The sequence below is a fragment of the Biomphalaria glabrata genome, chromosome 8 (assembly GCF_947242115.1).
Source record: "Biomphalaria glabrata chromosome 8, xgBioGlab47.1, whole genome shotgun sequence".
Classification (NCBI taxonomy): Eukaryota; Metazoa; Mollusca; class Gastropoda; family Planorbidae; genus Biomphalaria; species Biomphalaria glabrata.
In genome coordinates, this window is record NC_074718.1 from 4257090 (window position 1) to 4270539 (window position 13450).

General features: G+C 42.3%; 1 protein-coding gene across 4 annotated transcripts in view; it reads left to right on the forward strand.

The window, feature by feature from the left end:
- Positions 1-13450, forward strand: part of LOC106054707 (serine-rich adhesin for platelets-like) — a 116645-nt gene that overhangs the window by 38701 nt on the left and 64494 nt on the right. For 3 of the 4 annotated variants that reach the window (XM_056037346.1, XM_056037348.1, XM_056037347.1), the window contains exon 2: positions 10600-13306. In XM_056037346.1, the coding sequence (XP_055893321.1) occupies positions 10600-13306 (2707 nt within the window). The remainder of the gene's footprint in view (positions 1-10599; positions 13307-13450) is intronic. The other variant, XM_056037349.1, reaches the window with a different exon arrangement.

Sequence of the window (13450 nt, forward strand, 5' to 3'; positions counted from 1 at the left end):
ATATACTGTCATAAACACAAACATACATAAACACAGATATACATAAACACAGACATACATAAACACAGACCTACATAAACACAGACATACATAAACACACATATACATAAACACAAACATACATAAAACTATCATAATTCTAAGAAAATCGCAATATAATCGCAACTAAATTCATTGAATTCTAACACAATCGATTAGAGGGACAAAACTAGAAATAGCTAAACTTCTTGGTGTATCTGGCTAACTATTTGGTGTATCCGGCTAACTATTTGGTGTATCTGGCTAACTATTTGGTGTATCTGGCTAACTATTTGGTGTATCTTGCTAACTATTTGGTGTATCTGGCTAACTTCTTGGTGTATCTGGCTAACTTCTTGGTGTATCTGGCTAACTATTTGGTGTATCTGGCTAACTTCTTGGTGTATCTGGCTAACTTCTTGGTGTATCTGGCTAACTATTTGGTGTATCTTGCTAACTATTTGGTGTATCTGGCTAACTTCTTGGTGTATCTGGCTAACTTCTTGGTGTATCTGGCTAACTTCTTGGTGTATCTGGCTAACTTCTTGGTGTATCTGGCTAACTTCTTGGTGTATCTGGCTAACTTCTTGGTGTATCTGGCTAACTATTTGGTGTATCTGGCTAACTTTTTGGTGTATCTGGCTAACTATTTGGTGTATCTGGCTAACTTCTTGGTGTATCTGGCTAACTATTTGGTGTATCTGGCTAACTATTTGGTGTATCTGGCTAACTATTTGGTGTATCTGGCTAACTATTTGGTGTATCTGGCTAACTTCTTGGTGTATCTGGCTAACTTCTTGGTGTATCTGGCTAACTTCTTGGTGTATCTGGCTAACTTCTTGGTGTATCTGGCTAACTTCTTGGTGTATCTGGCTAACTATTTGGTGTATCTGGCTAACTTCTTGGTGTATCTGGCTAACTTCTTGGTGTATCTGGCTAACTTCTTGGTGTATCTGGCTAACTATTTGGTGTATCTGGCTAACTTCTTGGTGTATCTGGCTAACTATTTGGTGTATCTGGCTAACTTCTTGGTGTATCTGGCTAACTATTTGGTGTATCTGGCTAACTATTTGGTGTATCTGGCTAACTATTTGGTGTATCTGGCTAACTATTTGGTGTATCTGGCTAACTTCTTGGTGTATCTGGCTAACTTCTTGGTGTATCTGGCTAACTTCTTGGTGTATCTGGCTAACTTCTTGGTGTATCTGGCTAACTTCTTGGTGTATCTGGCTAACTTCTTGGTGTATCTGGCTAACTTCTTGGTGTATCTGGCTAACTTCTTGGTGTATCTGGCTAACTATTTGGTGTATCTGGCTAACTTCTTGCTGTATCTGGCTAACTTCTTGGTGTATCTGGCTAACTTCTTGGTGTATCTGGCTAACTTCTTGGTGTATCTGGCTAACTTCTTGGTGTATCTGGCTAACTTCTTGGTGTATCCGGCTAACTATTTGGTGTATCTGGCTAACTATTTGGTGTATCTGGCTAACTATTTGGTGTATCTGGCTAACTTCTTGGTGTATCTGGCTAACTTCTTGGTGTATCTGGCTAACTTCTTGGTGTATCTGGCTAACTTCTTGGTGTATCTGGCTAACTTCTTGGTGTATCTGGCTAACTTCTTGGTGTATCTGGCTAACTTCTTGGTGTATCTGGCTAACTTCTTGGTGTATCTGGCTAACTTCTTGGTGTATCTGGCTAACTATTTGGTGTATCTGGCTAACTTCTTGGTGTATCTGGCTAACTTCTTGGTGTATCTGGCTAACTATTTGGTGTATCTTGCTAACTATTTGGTGTATCTGGCTAACTTCTTGGTGTATCTGGCTAACTTCTTGGTGTATCTGGCTAACTTCTTGGTGTATCTGGCTAACTTCTTGGTGTATCTGGCTAACTTCTTGGTGTATCTGGCTAACTTCTTGGTGTATCTGGCTAACTATTTGGTGTATCTGGCTAACTTCTTGGTGTATCTGGCTAACTTCTTGGTGTATCTGGCTAACTTCTTGGTGTATCTGGCTAACTTCTTGGTGTATCTGGCTAACTTCTTGGTGTATCTGGCTAACTTCTTGGTGTATCTGGCTAACTATTTGGTGTATCTTGCTAACTATTTGGTGTATCTGGCTAACTTCTTGGTGTATCTGGCTAACTATTTGGTGTATCTGGCTAACTTCTTGGTGTATCTGGCTAACTTCTTGGTGTATCTGGCTAACTTCTTGGTGTATCTGGCTAACTTCTTGGTGTATCTGGCTAACTATTTGGTGTATCTGGCTAACTTCTTGGTGTATCTGGCTAACTATTTGGTGTATCTGGCTAACTTCTTGGTGTATCTGGCTAACTATTTGGTGTATCTGGCTAACTATTTGGTGTATCTGGCTAACTATTTGGTGTATCTGGCTAACTATTTGGTGTATCTGGCTAACTTCTTGGTGTATCTGGCTAACTTCTTGGTGTATCTGGCTAACTTCTTGGTGTATCTGGCTAACTTCTTGGTGTATCTGGCTAACTTCTTGGTGTATCTGGCTAACCTCTTGGTGTATCTGGCTAACTTCTTGGTGTATCTGGCTAACTTCTTGGTGTATCTGGCTAACTTCTTGGTGTATCTGGCTAACTTCTTGGTGTATCTGGCTAACTTCTTGGTGTATCTGGCTAACTTCTTGGTGTATCCTGTGTACGAAATAAAAGAAGTGCTGATTGAGCCATGATTGAGCCATGATTGAGCCATGATTGAGCCATGATTGAGCCATGATTGAGCCATGATTGAGCCATGATTGAGCCATGATTGAGCTAGTTATTTCAAGTATGTATTTTGTGTGTGCACTTTGAAGCATTGCAGATTCAAGTTTTATAAGCGCTTCCGTTGTTGGCTCTTCTTTCTGTTTTTTAGTTGGCAACTTTGCTGTACAGTTTTTGCGCCCTTGACACTGTGATCGTGCAAATCTCCAATCCATCTAGATCAGCGGTTCTCAACCTTTTATGTTCGGCGACCCCTTTTTACAACCCCCCACTCTGCGGCGACCCCCCCCTCCCCCGATACACAGATACAGCAATAGAAGAGTAGACAATAACAATCCATATTTTCGATGGTCTTAGGCGACCCCTGGTAAATCGTCAATCGACCCCCCAAGGGTGTCGCGAGCCACAGGTTGAGAACCCCTGATCTAGATCTACAGATACATTTATCAAACTCTTCATAAATGCTAACAAAACCGTACAGCTGAATTCCATTAAGTCAACAACTTCTAGGCAAGCCCTGGTATTTCTTTCACTTGCCATTTTATCAGCTACATCAGTTCACTTTTCTAAGATTTACTAATTAAATTCTTAATGGAAAGGGGAGATGAGCTAAACTTCCTTTTTTTAAAAAGATCTCTCTATCTACCCCCCCCCACCCCCACACATGGCTCGCACACACCTCCACACATGCCCACCCCTTCCCCCAGCATCGGTACCTTGTAAAGACTAGATGGCGCATTAATTAGTACCTACATTACTGTATGGCCGAATCTTACAGGCATTAAAAACCAGGCAAGGGGAGACTATCCCCAAACTCACCAGTTACTTTTCCTTGAATTACTAATGAAGAAAGTCAAGTCTTTACCATCTTTAAAGTAGGCAATGGTTTGAACAGTCAAGCTAAGTATACACGACTTCTAGGAGAGCGTTTCTAATGAGATTTCTAAGTTTAGAGCTTAATATAGAATTAAAGGGAGAAAACTTTCTTTTCCCCTGCGCACTCACTTTGAAGTAATCGGACTTAATAAAAACGAATTTGCTTGTTTCGGATTTCTGTTTTAAAATTCCAAAACTTAAAGTTTAACTGAAGACCTGGAACTAACTATGTATGTAGAGTAGGTCTACTATCTAATTTTCTGGATGACTTTAATTATATAATGTAGCTTGCACCAAGCTATACGTATTTAATATTAATCGTAACTTGCCACATTCCTTAACCAATTCGTAATCTTACAAACTGGAACTCGCCACATTCTTAAACCGATTCTCCATTCAACCATAGCCTTTGTAAACAAAATTCTAGCAATGGAACCAGCATGATATAGAGAGACCTTAGGTGTTATTTGCAAAGACCGCGTCACGAATGATGAGATAAAAAACAGGATTGATACAGCAATTGATACCCACGTAACCCAATGGCCACATTGCAAGGTCCTCAGGGCTTGCAAAGAAATCCCTTTAGGGAACAGTACCAGGAGGAAAAACAGAGAAAGCGATCGGAAGACAGCATCAAAGAATGGACAGGCCTGTCAGTGAATGAAATTGTATCCAAGGCAAAGGACAGAGAGGAATGGAGATAGACAGGTAACAGTTCTTGTGTGGTGCCCCAAAAACCCAGCAGACTAAGGGATAGGTCAAGGTGAACCAGCAGGTTTGGTCTTAGGTGAAAGGCCCGAAGAGAAGTGAATTTGATAGCCCCGAATACATCAGGCTCGAAATAACGTTTTGACATATTGACAAATAGAAATAAACAAGGTTCTTCTAACAGGTAGTCTAACAAGTAGATAAAAATAAATTCACGGATAAACCATTGGTTATAAAGGAGACCAAGAACTAAGCTAATAGATACATATCTCTGCTAGATCCATTTTTGAGAGTTAATCCAAGTTTCGCATTTTTTAAATAAGTTTCGCATCTTATTATCGGAGGGCCTATTAGAGGCCAAGTTTGCCTATGCCTATGGCCGGGCCTGTTAAGCCTCCCTTATCAATCTATTGACATACTAGCAAGCAATAGTCTACCTAACTATGTTATTACTGACAGTGCCAGACTTCAGTTAGTGTCTTGGGCGGCCGTAAAGTCTTGCACTGTCATAAAAATTCGACCCTGATTAATCGCTTACCACTCCACCTGCATTTCAATCTGATTATCGACACACGTTCAAATCCAAATCACTAATTAATTACCAATCAACAAGTCTATCAATTAAAACCAAAACCAATCGTACTACCTACTAACTGACACAATAGAGAATTCAGTGTTTAACATATTTCACACTGCTCCCGTGTAAACTGTGTCTCGAAGTGTCTGTGCCAGTGTGTAGTCCATACATAGATGTCAAGATAAACATATTTCACACTGCTCCCGTGTAAACTGTGTCTCGAAGTGTCTGTGCCAATGTGTAGTCCATACATAGATGTCAAGATAAACATATTTCACACTGCTCCCGTGTAAACTGTGTCTCGAAGTGTCTGTGCCAATGTGTAGTCCATACATAGATGTCAAGATAAACATATTTCACACTGCTCCCGTGTAAACTGTGTCTCGAAGTGTCTGTGCCAATGTGTAGTCCATACATAGATGTCAAGATAAACATATTTCACACTGCTCCCGTGTAAACTGTGTCTCGAAGTGTCTGTGCCAATGTGTAGTCCATACATAGATGTCAAGATAAACATATTTCACACTGCTCCCGTGTAAACTGTGTCTCGAAGTGTCTGTGCCAGTGTGTAGTCCATACATAGATGTCAAGATAAACATATTTCACACTGCTCCCGTGTAAACTGTGTCTCGAAGTGTCTGTGCCAGTGTGTAGTCCATACATAGATGTCAAGATAAACATATTTCACACTGCTCCCGTGTAAACTGTGTCTCGAAGTGTCTGTGCCAATGTGTAGTCCATACATAGATGTCAAGATAACTTTTATGTTTTATTGTGCCGCATCCTGTGTTGCGTTTTGGTGTGTTATTGTTATTGAAAGAAGAGCCAATCGCGAACTCTTCTTTTAGAAGCCGAGAAGGTGTGATTGTAAGGTAGCTCCCATGACTACGTCACTTCCGTTTCATTGTTGACGGTTTTCCTTCTAAGTGATTCCTTGCTTTCAATGTCAATGCTATCTGGTGTTTTCATTTTCAAAAAAAAAAGAGAAACGCTCTACCGGAAGTTTGGATACAGCTAATCTGGAAGTTCAGGAGTTAAGCCAGGGGTTCTCAACCTGTGGATCGCGATCCCCTTGGGGGTCGATTGACTATTTGCCAGGGGTCGCCAAAGACCATCGAAAAAATGAATTGTTTTGTCTATTCTTCTATTGCTGTGTGTGTGAGCGGGGGGGGGGGGGTCGCGGCAGAGTTGGGGATTGTAAAAAGGGGTCGCCGAGATTAAAAGGTTGAGAACCGCTGAGTTAAGCGAATCATAAAATTGCCCCCCCCCCAAAAAAAAAAAACATCTACCAAGTAGGGCTTCTCTATTCTTAGCCTTAGTGGAATTATAACCCAATTGTTTCCCCCTAGAAGAGTGTTCCGTAACGGAGGTAACTCTTGAATACCTTAATTAGTTTGGGCGTTTGGAATCAAGAACATGTTAATATGTTATCAATCTGATAAGTGTACACTTCTTTTATTTTTAATTCATGCATTTTTTCAAAAGCGATAAATAGTTTGCTAAAATATTTTTTTCTAAATTTTATTTTTCGATGGTTTATTACAAGTTTATAATATTCAACAGTTCACTTTACTCAGACCGAGCGTGGTCGAGAGGTTAGTCGAATTAAAAAAAAAAAAAAGAACACTTGGCTTGGCTACATATGAAGGGGGCTCGAGGTTCGACACCTGACTTGAGCGGAATTGTTTACTTCGCGCCTAAAGGCAGCACGGAAAACCTTCTCCCAGATAACCCATCCCCCCACTGGTCCACAAATGAGATTGGGCCTTAGCGCTCTGAGCATGCTATAAGTATGAAGGAAGCGCTATAAATAATAGTAATAATAATAACCTGCATATTTTATTACTAATGATGCAGACAAAGTTATAGTCTACCGAGCGTCAATTAACCGAATAAAATGAAAGTAAATTAACATTTAATTATGGGCAATTGTTAAATCTAGGCGATTGCTTTTTAAACTTAGTGCAACGAAACAGTGGGTCAAAATTCCGTTCAGTTTGGGGTCTTGGGTGCTGAGTGTTACAGCGCCTGGTTTCCAAACAGAGGGGTCGTTTAGTTGACATTCTTAGGACGTCATAATGGTTGCCTGACGTAGTTGGAGAAAAGTAAAGGGGGGTTGGTCGTTGTTCTGGCCACGTGACACTCTCGTTAACTGTTGGCTATAGAAACAAATAAGCTTTAGATCGCAAATTGCCGAAAGGGTTACTTTACTTTCCTTTTTTTATGCAGAGGGTCGGATACCTGTGAAACTACTTTCAAAATCTCTTGAATAGTTTTAAAGGGCAGATAATCAAATCGGGATGGCAGATGCAGTTGCGTGTTTGTGAAATAAAATATAAATTCGTTACTCACATATCGCGCAAAAAATTACATTACTATGGCTAAAACGAATCAAAAGATTATTTTTTTTTAACTAAACCAAACAAAATGAGATTGTAAACAAAAAAAAAATCTATTTCTTGAGGCCAACACTACGACCCTTTCCCCATTACTTTTCTCCAACGACCGACCGCCTGTATTCCCTCCCCCCCCCCCAACAAATGTCAGGTACCCATATGAGGCTCCATAAAGATCCTAAAATTAAAAAATTCCAGTCTTCACATGGATTCGAACCCGGGACCCTCAGGTTCGGAAGCCAAGCGCTTTACCCCTCATCCACATCGCCTCCACAAACGAATAAAATAGCTTTTTTTTTTTTTCACACACGAAAGTTTGTCAACACACTTTCAATGTTGAATGCAGTAGAGAGTGTGTGGTGCTGTGAATGAACTAATATACAGTTCATTGTGTACAACTATTATTACACCAGTAGACTCACTGAATACACCTGGTGTTTTAGAAATAATATAGCTTGGTCCAGGTGAACGCAGGATTCTGCACAGCTGATATTTTTATGATGGTGAATTATTCCTCAGCCAGAGCACATCCCCCCCCCCAAGCCCTCCACATAATTGCAATGGTCACGTTTGTAGTGGGGAATACACGCGAATCACCGAAACAAGCGGTCGGGGTTCAAGTCTCAATATTAAGTGTTTAGGGTTACTAGTTGTTGAACTGAGTTATTCTTCTTCTTCTTCTTCGTTCTCATTGTTATGTTGGAGTGTTTAGATGACTAGACCAATACATAAGATGAACTGCGCAGTGGTTTCCAAATCAGGGAGCTCTCCATAGAGTTTTCACTGAGTTATTCAAAATTTAGGAAATTGATGGCAATCCATTACATAGGGTTATACAGTATGTTCTAATACTGTTTAGACCTGTCTATTGTCTGAATGGTTATTTTGTCTATTTATTACATGAATATAGTATAATCAGTAATGCAGTAATTAGCCCGAAAATATGAATATATAAGATTAATTATATATAACTGATTCATTTTGCTGCTTTTGTTATACAAGGCATTCATTTTGAAATTTTTATTTTATTTTATTGCTAGTGATATACATTGCATTAATCCATGCATTAATTTCGAACTGATTATATATATATATATATATATATATATCATGGGCGTAGCCAGGGGGGGGGTTCTTGGGGTTCAACCCCCCCCCCCCCCCCGAAATGAAATCCCCCCCCCCCCAGGGGGGGGGAACGGAATTAAGTGACTGATTTTTGCTTTCATTTTGTTTATTTTAGGTGAGATTTTAATACTAAATCATCACTTACCACAGCACAGCCGAGGCAGTTTTGAGTTAAAAACCCTCTACCAGGGGGTTTTGAGTTTAAACCCCCCTACCAAGGGGTTTTGAGATTAAAAAACCCCTATCAGGGGGTTTTGAGATACAAATCCCTCTACCAGGGGGCTTTGAGTTTTAAACCCCCTACAGGGGGTTTTGAATTTTAACCCCCCTACCAGAGGTTTTTGCAGTTTAATCACCCTCTTCTATAAAACAAAACAAAAAAAAATGCAAACAACAATCCCCAAATTCCAACAGCACAGTTGAGGAAGATTTTGATTTTAGAACCCCCTCCAAAATTTACGATAAACCCCATCTTCAATATAAAAAAAGCAAATTACACACTCAAAATTCTATGAGCGTAGCCAAAGGGGTTTTGAGTTTAACCCCCCTCCCTCCAGTTGGGGTTTGAAGCTAAAAAGTACCTCTTCAATATAAAAAAAAAAGCAAATTACACACTATAAAATCTATGAGCGAAGCCAAAGGGTTTTTGAGTTTAAATCCCCCTCCTCCAGATGGCTTTTTCTTTAAAGTTTAAAACCCCTCCAGATGGTTTTGAGTTTAAAATTCCCTTACAGAGCGTTTAGAGTTGAAAACCTCTCTCTTCAATATTATTTTAAAGCAAACTACAGTCACCAAATTCTAAGATCGTAGCTAAATGGGGTTTTGAATTAAAAACAAAACAAAAAAACTCCAGAGATTTCTTAGTTCAAAACCCCTGAACAGATGATTTGACGAAAAAACTTTCCTTTTCGATATAAAATCTAAAGCGAAATACAGGCATGTAAGTCCAAGAGCGTAGTCAAGAAAGGTTACAAATTTCTACCAGTGGCTTGGGCTCCATTAATAAAGTGTGAATAGTCTTCTGCCGAAATTGAAAATCATTAAATGTGTCTCAACAAAGATGGTTAAGACAGATTTTAGGAGTCAGTCATAGAGATCGGGTCTAAATCAAAGAAATCATATGCCGAACTGGGAGTCGAATCCTTAGTAAGGTTGTGACAGAGCGTCGCATGAGGTTTTGCAGGACATGTTCTCACACAAAATGAATTACGCAAAATAAGAGTTGCGGAAACAGCTTGCCGGAAAATGCGCCGAACGTAAGAATAGCACATTAGGTTCTAAGATCGTAGCTAAATGGGGTTTTGAATTAAAAACAAAACAAAAAAACTCCAGAGATTTCTTAGTTCAAAACCCCTGAACAGATGATTTGACGAAAAAACTTTCCTTTTCGATATAAAATCTAAAGCGAAATACAGGCATGTAAGTCCAAGAGCGTAGTCAAGAAAGGTTACAAATTTCTACCAGTGGCTTGGGCTCCATTAATAAAGTGTGAATAGTCTTCTGCCGAAATTGAAAATCATTAAATGTGTCTCAACAAAGATGGTTAAGACAGATTTTAGGAGTCAGTCATAGAGATCGGGTCTAAATCAAAGAAATCATATGCCGAACTGGGAGTCGAATCCTTAGTAAGGTTGTGACAGAGCGTCGCATGAGGTTTTGCAGGACATGTTCTCACACAAAATGAATTACGCAAAATAAGAGTTGCGGAAACAGCTTGCCGGAAAATGCGCCGAACGTAAGAATAGCACATTAGGTTTTTTGAAATAAAACTTTTAAATAGCAAGATAATGCACTGTAGATACCTCAGAATATGTATTTTGTTGGCTTTCAATACCAGAAATAGTGCTCGGCGGCGGGGCTTCGCCCCGCGCTGGGGGAGAGCTACGAACTCCCCCAGACCCCCTTGCTAGCAAGGGCGGGGAGTCTACAATAAACAATAAACGTCTTCCGAAAGGGTCAGAATGTAATAAAGATTAATTATGTACACACACTCAGATATATATATATATAATTTTTTTCGCCCGGGGGGGGGGGGGGGCGGGGGGGGGAATCCCCCCCCCAAAACCCTCCCCGAACAAAAATCCTGGCTACGCCCATGATATATATATATATTAAATGTTATTTATTCCATTTATTATTTATAATATTCTACGTTTATTTTTTCTTTCTTTCCAGGCTTCCCAGGGAGAAGGAAAGAAACGCCGATCATTCCTGCCGTCTTTTCGGAAAGTCCCCACTGCGTCAGTTCAGCAGTCGCCCCAAATTGAGGCGCCCTTGCAGCCGCCTTTTGGGGGTTACAGCTCACATGTGTACAGCTCGCCTTCGTCCCACGCGCCCGCTGTGTCATTGCTGACCAGTTCACCTGTTATACAACTGCCTCCACAAGCGCCGCCTTCGTCCGTGTCCACGTCTGCATACAGTTCATCTGTCAAGGAAAACACGGTGTCCAGAAAAGAGAAAGAAGTTGAAAGCCCGGCTTTCGGTGTAGGCTTGCGAGTGGGGGCCAGGATTAAAATAGGAGGAGTCAAGCCCGGGATATTACGTTATCTAGGGACCACCCACCTAGCTCCTGGCATCTTCTGCGGGATAGAACTCTTTGACCCAGATGGCAACCACGACGGCGAGGTGAACGGCCATCGCTACTTCAACTGCCGGCCAAACCATGGGATATTTGCCCCCAAGGAAAAAGTCTGCCTGGACACGTCCAGCTCCTTGAGCAGACTCGCCTCCAGCTCCGAGGGCAGCTACAGCAGCACAGAGAGCCTCAATGAAAGGACCAACAAGGCTTTCAAGTGTTTCGAAGAAGGAGAACTCGAGGCCATAGACTGCACCAAGCCTAGCCCCACAACCAGCCCACAAGATTCGGATATCACTTTTCACAGTGACCAGTCGAAATATTTCAGAAGTTCTCACTTCAGCACAAAAAATAAAGCCCTTTACGGATTAGCAGATCAAAACATTTTGTCGGATGTTCTAGACTACACTGAGATTCCACAGAAAAAGTCAAAGTCTAGTCTTCCAGTAGCAAAGTCTGGCATTCCCAGCGTCTTCTCCAGTCACTCCAAGCTACCGACATTTGCACGCACTTCCTATAATAAATATGAAGAGCCAGCAAGTGTCTTCAAAAGAACTTCCGGTGTTCCCGGCCAGCATCAAAATGCGTTAACCACATCCGCCAATTATCAAGCTTCCGTTTATTCTGACCAAGAAAATGAAAGGTGTAAAACGGCTAGCGCCAGATCCTCTGAAGATTCTGAGGATGATGGTCTGCAGCGAGAGACTTTGAGCAGAGGCATCAAGAAGCAGCTGCGGGCGGACAGCAGGCAGTATTTAAACTTCACCTTTGACCCAGAGGAAGAAATGTCTCAGATCGTGCAACCAGAAGACAGCGAAGAAGGCGAAAACGTTCCATCCGACTCTTGGTACAGGGAGCACCGCGAGTCTTTCGACAAATATGAAAATTCCGCCCCTGAAGTTACTTCACAAGAATACTCAGCACCGAATTCGCAGACCGATCCAGGGAGTGCTCATTTTCATTACCAAGATGCTATGATGCTAGATCAAAAGACTAGCATCACCTACGAGGCCACACAATCGAATGGCTTTACTCAGGGCATATCAGAGTCGAATTCTTCACAGGGATCTTCGGTTCCTGACAGCGATATCGTGGCAGTTGATATGCTGACAGAGGCGAATGACTCGAGGGGGTACCAGCATTATGACGAGGACGGCGTCTCCACAGGTGGGTATGCTAGTACACTTAGCGGTGGTGGTTGTAGTGATGACTTGTCCCGACCCTTAGACAGCTTGACCTCCCAGAGTGGCAGAATGACCCAGGCACGAGGTACTTTGTTAGAGTCACAGGTCCAGGCGCAAGAGGCAGACAACAAGAGGGGCTACTCCAAGGTTGAGAAGAGCCATGTCCACTCCTTCCAGAGCCAGTCTGACTCCGCTACTTCGTCCCCGTCTAAGAAGTACAGAAAGATCTCTACGGACAGTTTTAATTACGAAGGCGGCGACTCATCCTCGAGTGGAACCGAACCCAAGACAGACTCTTCAGGTGAGGCCAGGGGCGAAAACCTCGAGGACAGCTCCACCGGGGCATCGCCGGAAGTTTCCCAAGCTCTTGAGTGGGATTATGGTCAAGAGTTTGAAGGTAAGATCCCAATAGGTCAACAGGACAGCACCATGACAACATCGGCGAGCACCGGCACTTCTGAGTCCCTAAGCGATGCTTCAAGAGATGTTTCTGAGCACAGCGATGGAGCCATAGAACCGGAGATGCCTTCAAGCGTCATAGACGACTCAGAGCTTTTTGAGACTCCGGACAATGATTTTGAAAACATAGACAGCCTGGACGACTTCCCGATATTCGGCAAAGATTCCAAGAGCATGCTGACGGATTCGGGAATATCCGATAAAAGCTTCGACATGTGCGCCAGCAAATCTTCCACGGTCTGTGGCAGTTCTTCGGACGACTGTTCCCGTGAAGACGACACCTCTTCCCACACCACCACCAGGGCCGTCAGCTCAGACTCTTCCCAGGAAACGCTTGCCGCCGAATACGCTGCGGATACGCCCGTGTCCGTAGAGGATAAGGACTTCCTCGCAGACGAGGTGTGCCCGACTTCCCAGACGGCGGACTGCTTTGGAGACATGCACAGAGAGGGAGATAACTCTTTCGGGGACGGCAACTCCAACTCTCCGGCATCGGTGATGTCCCTTGAAGATGTCACCATCTTACAGGACAGTACCGTCCTGGAGGAAGACGAGACGAAGCCACGTGACTCAGAGGCGTGTCCCCCTGGGGAGTGTGTCAGGGACCACCGAAGTAAGAGAGATCGCCCCATATCTCTCATCTCCACCACAAGTGCGGACACAGGTATAGATTCTCTAGCTCTATGTCTAGCCGTTAGGTGTGTATGCCTTGCGTGCATTTATCCGGCTCAAAAGAAATGTTGTCGTCACTAAGTTAGTTTATCTCCCTTTAGGCATGTTTATTTCTGCTTGATCCCGATTTAATTAC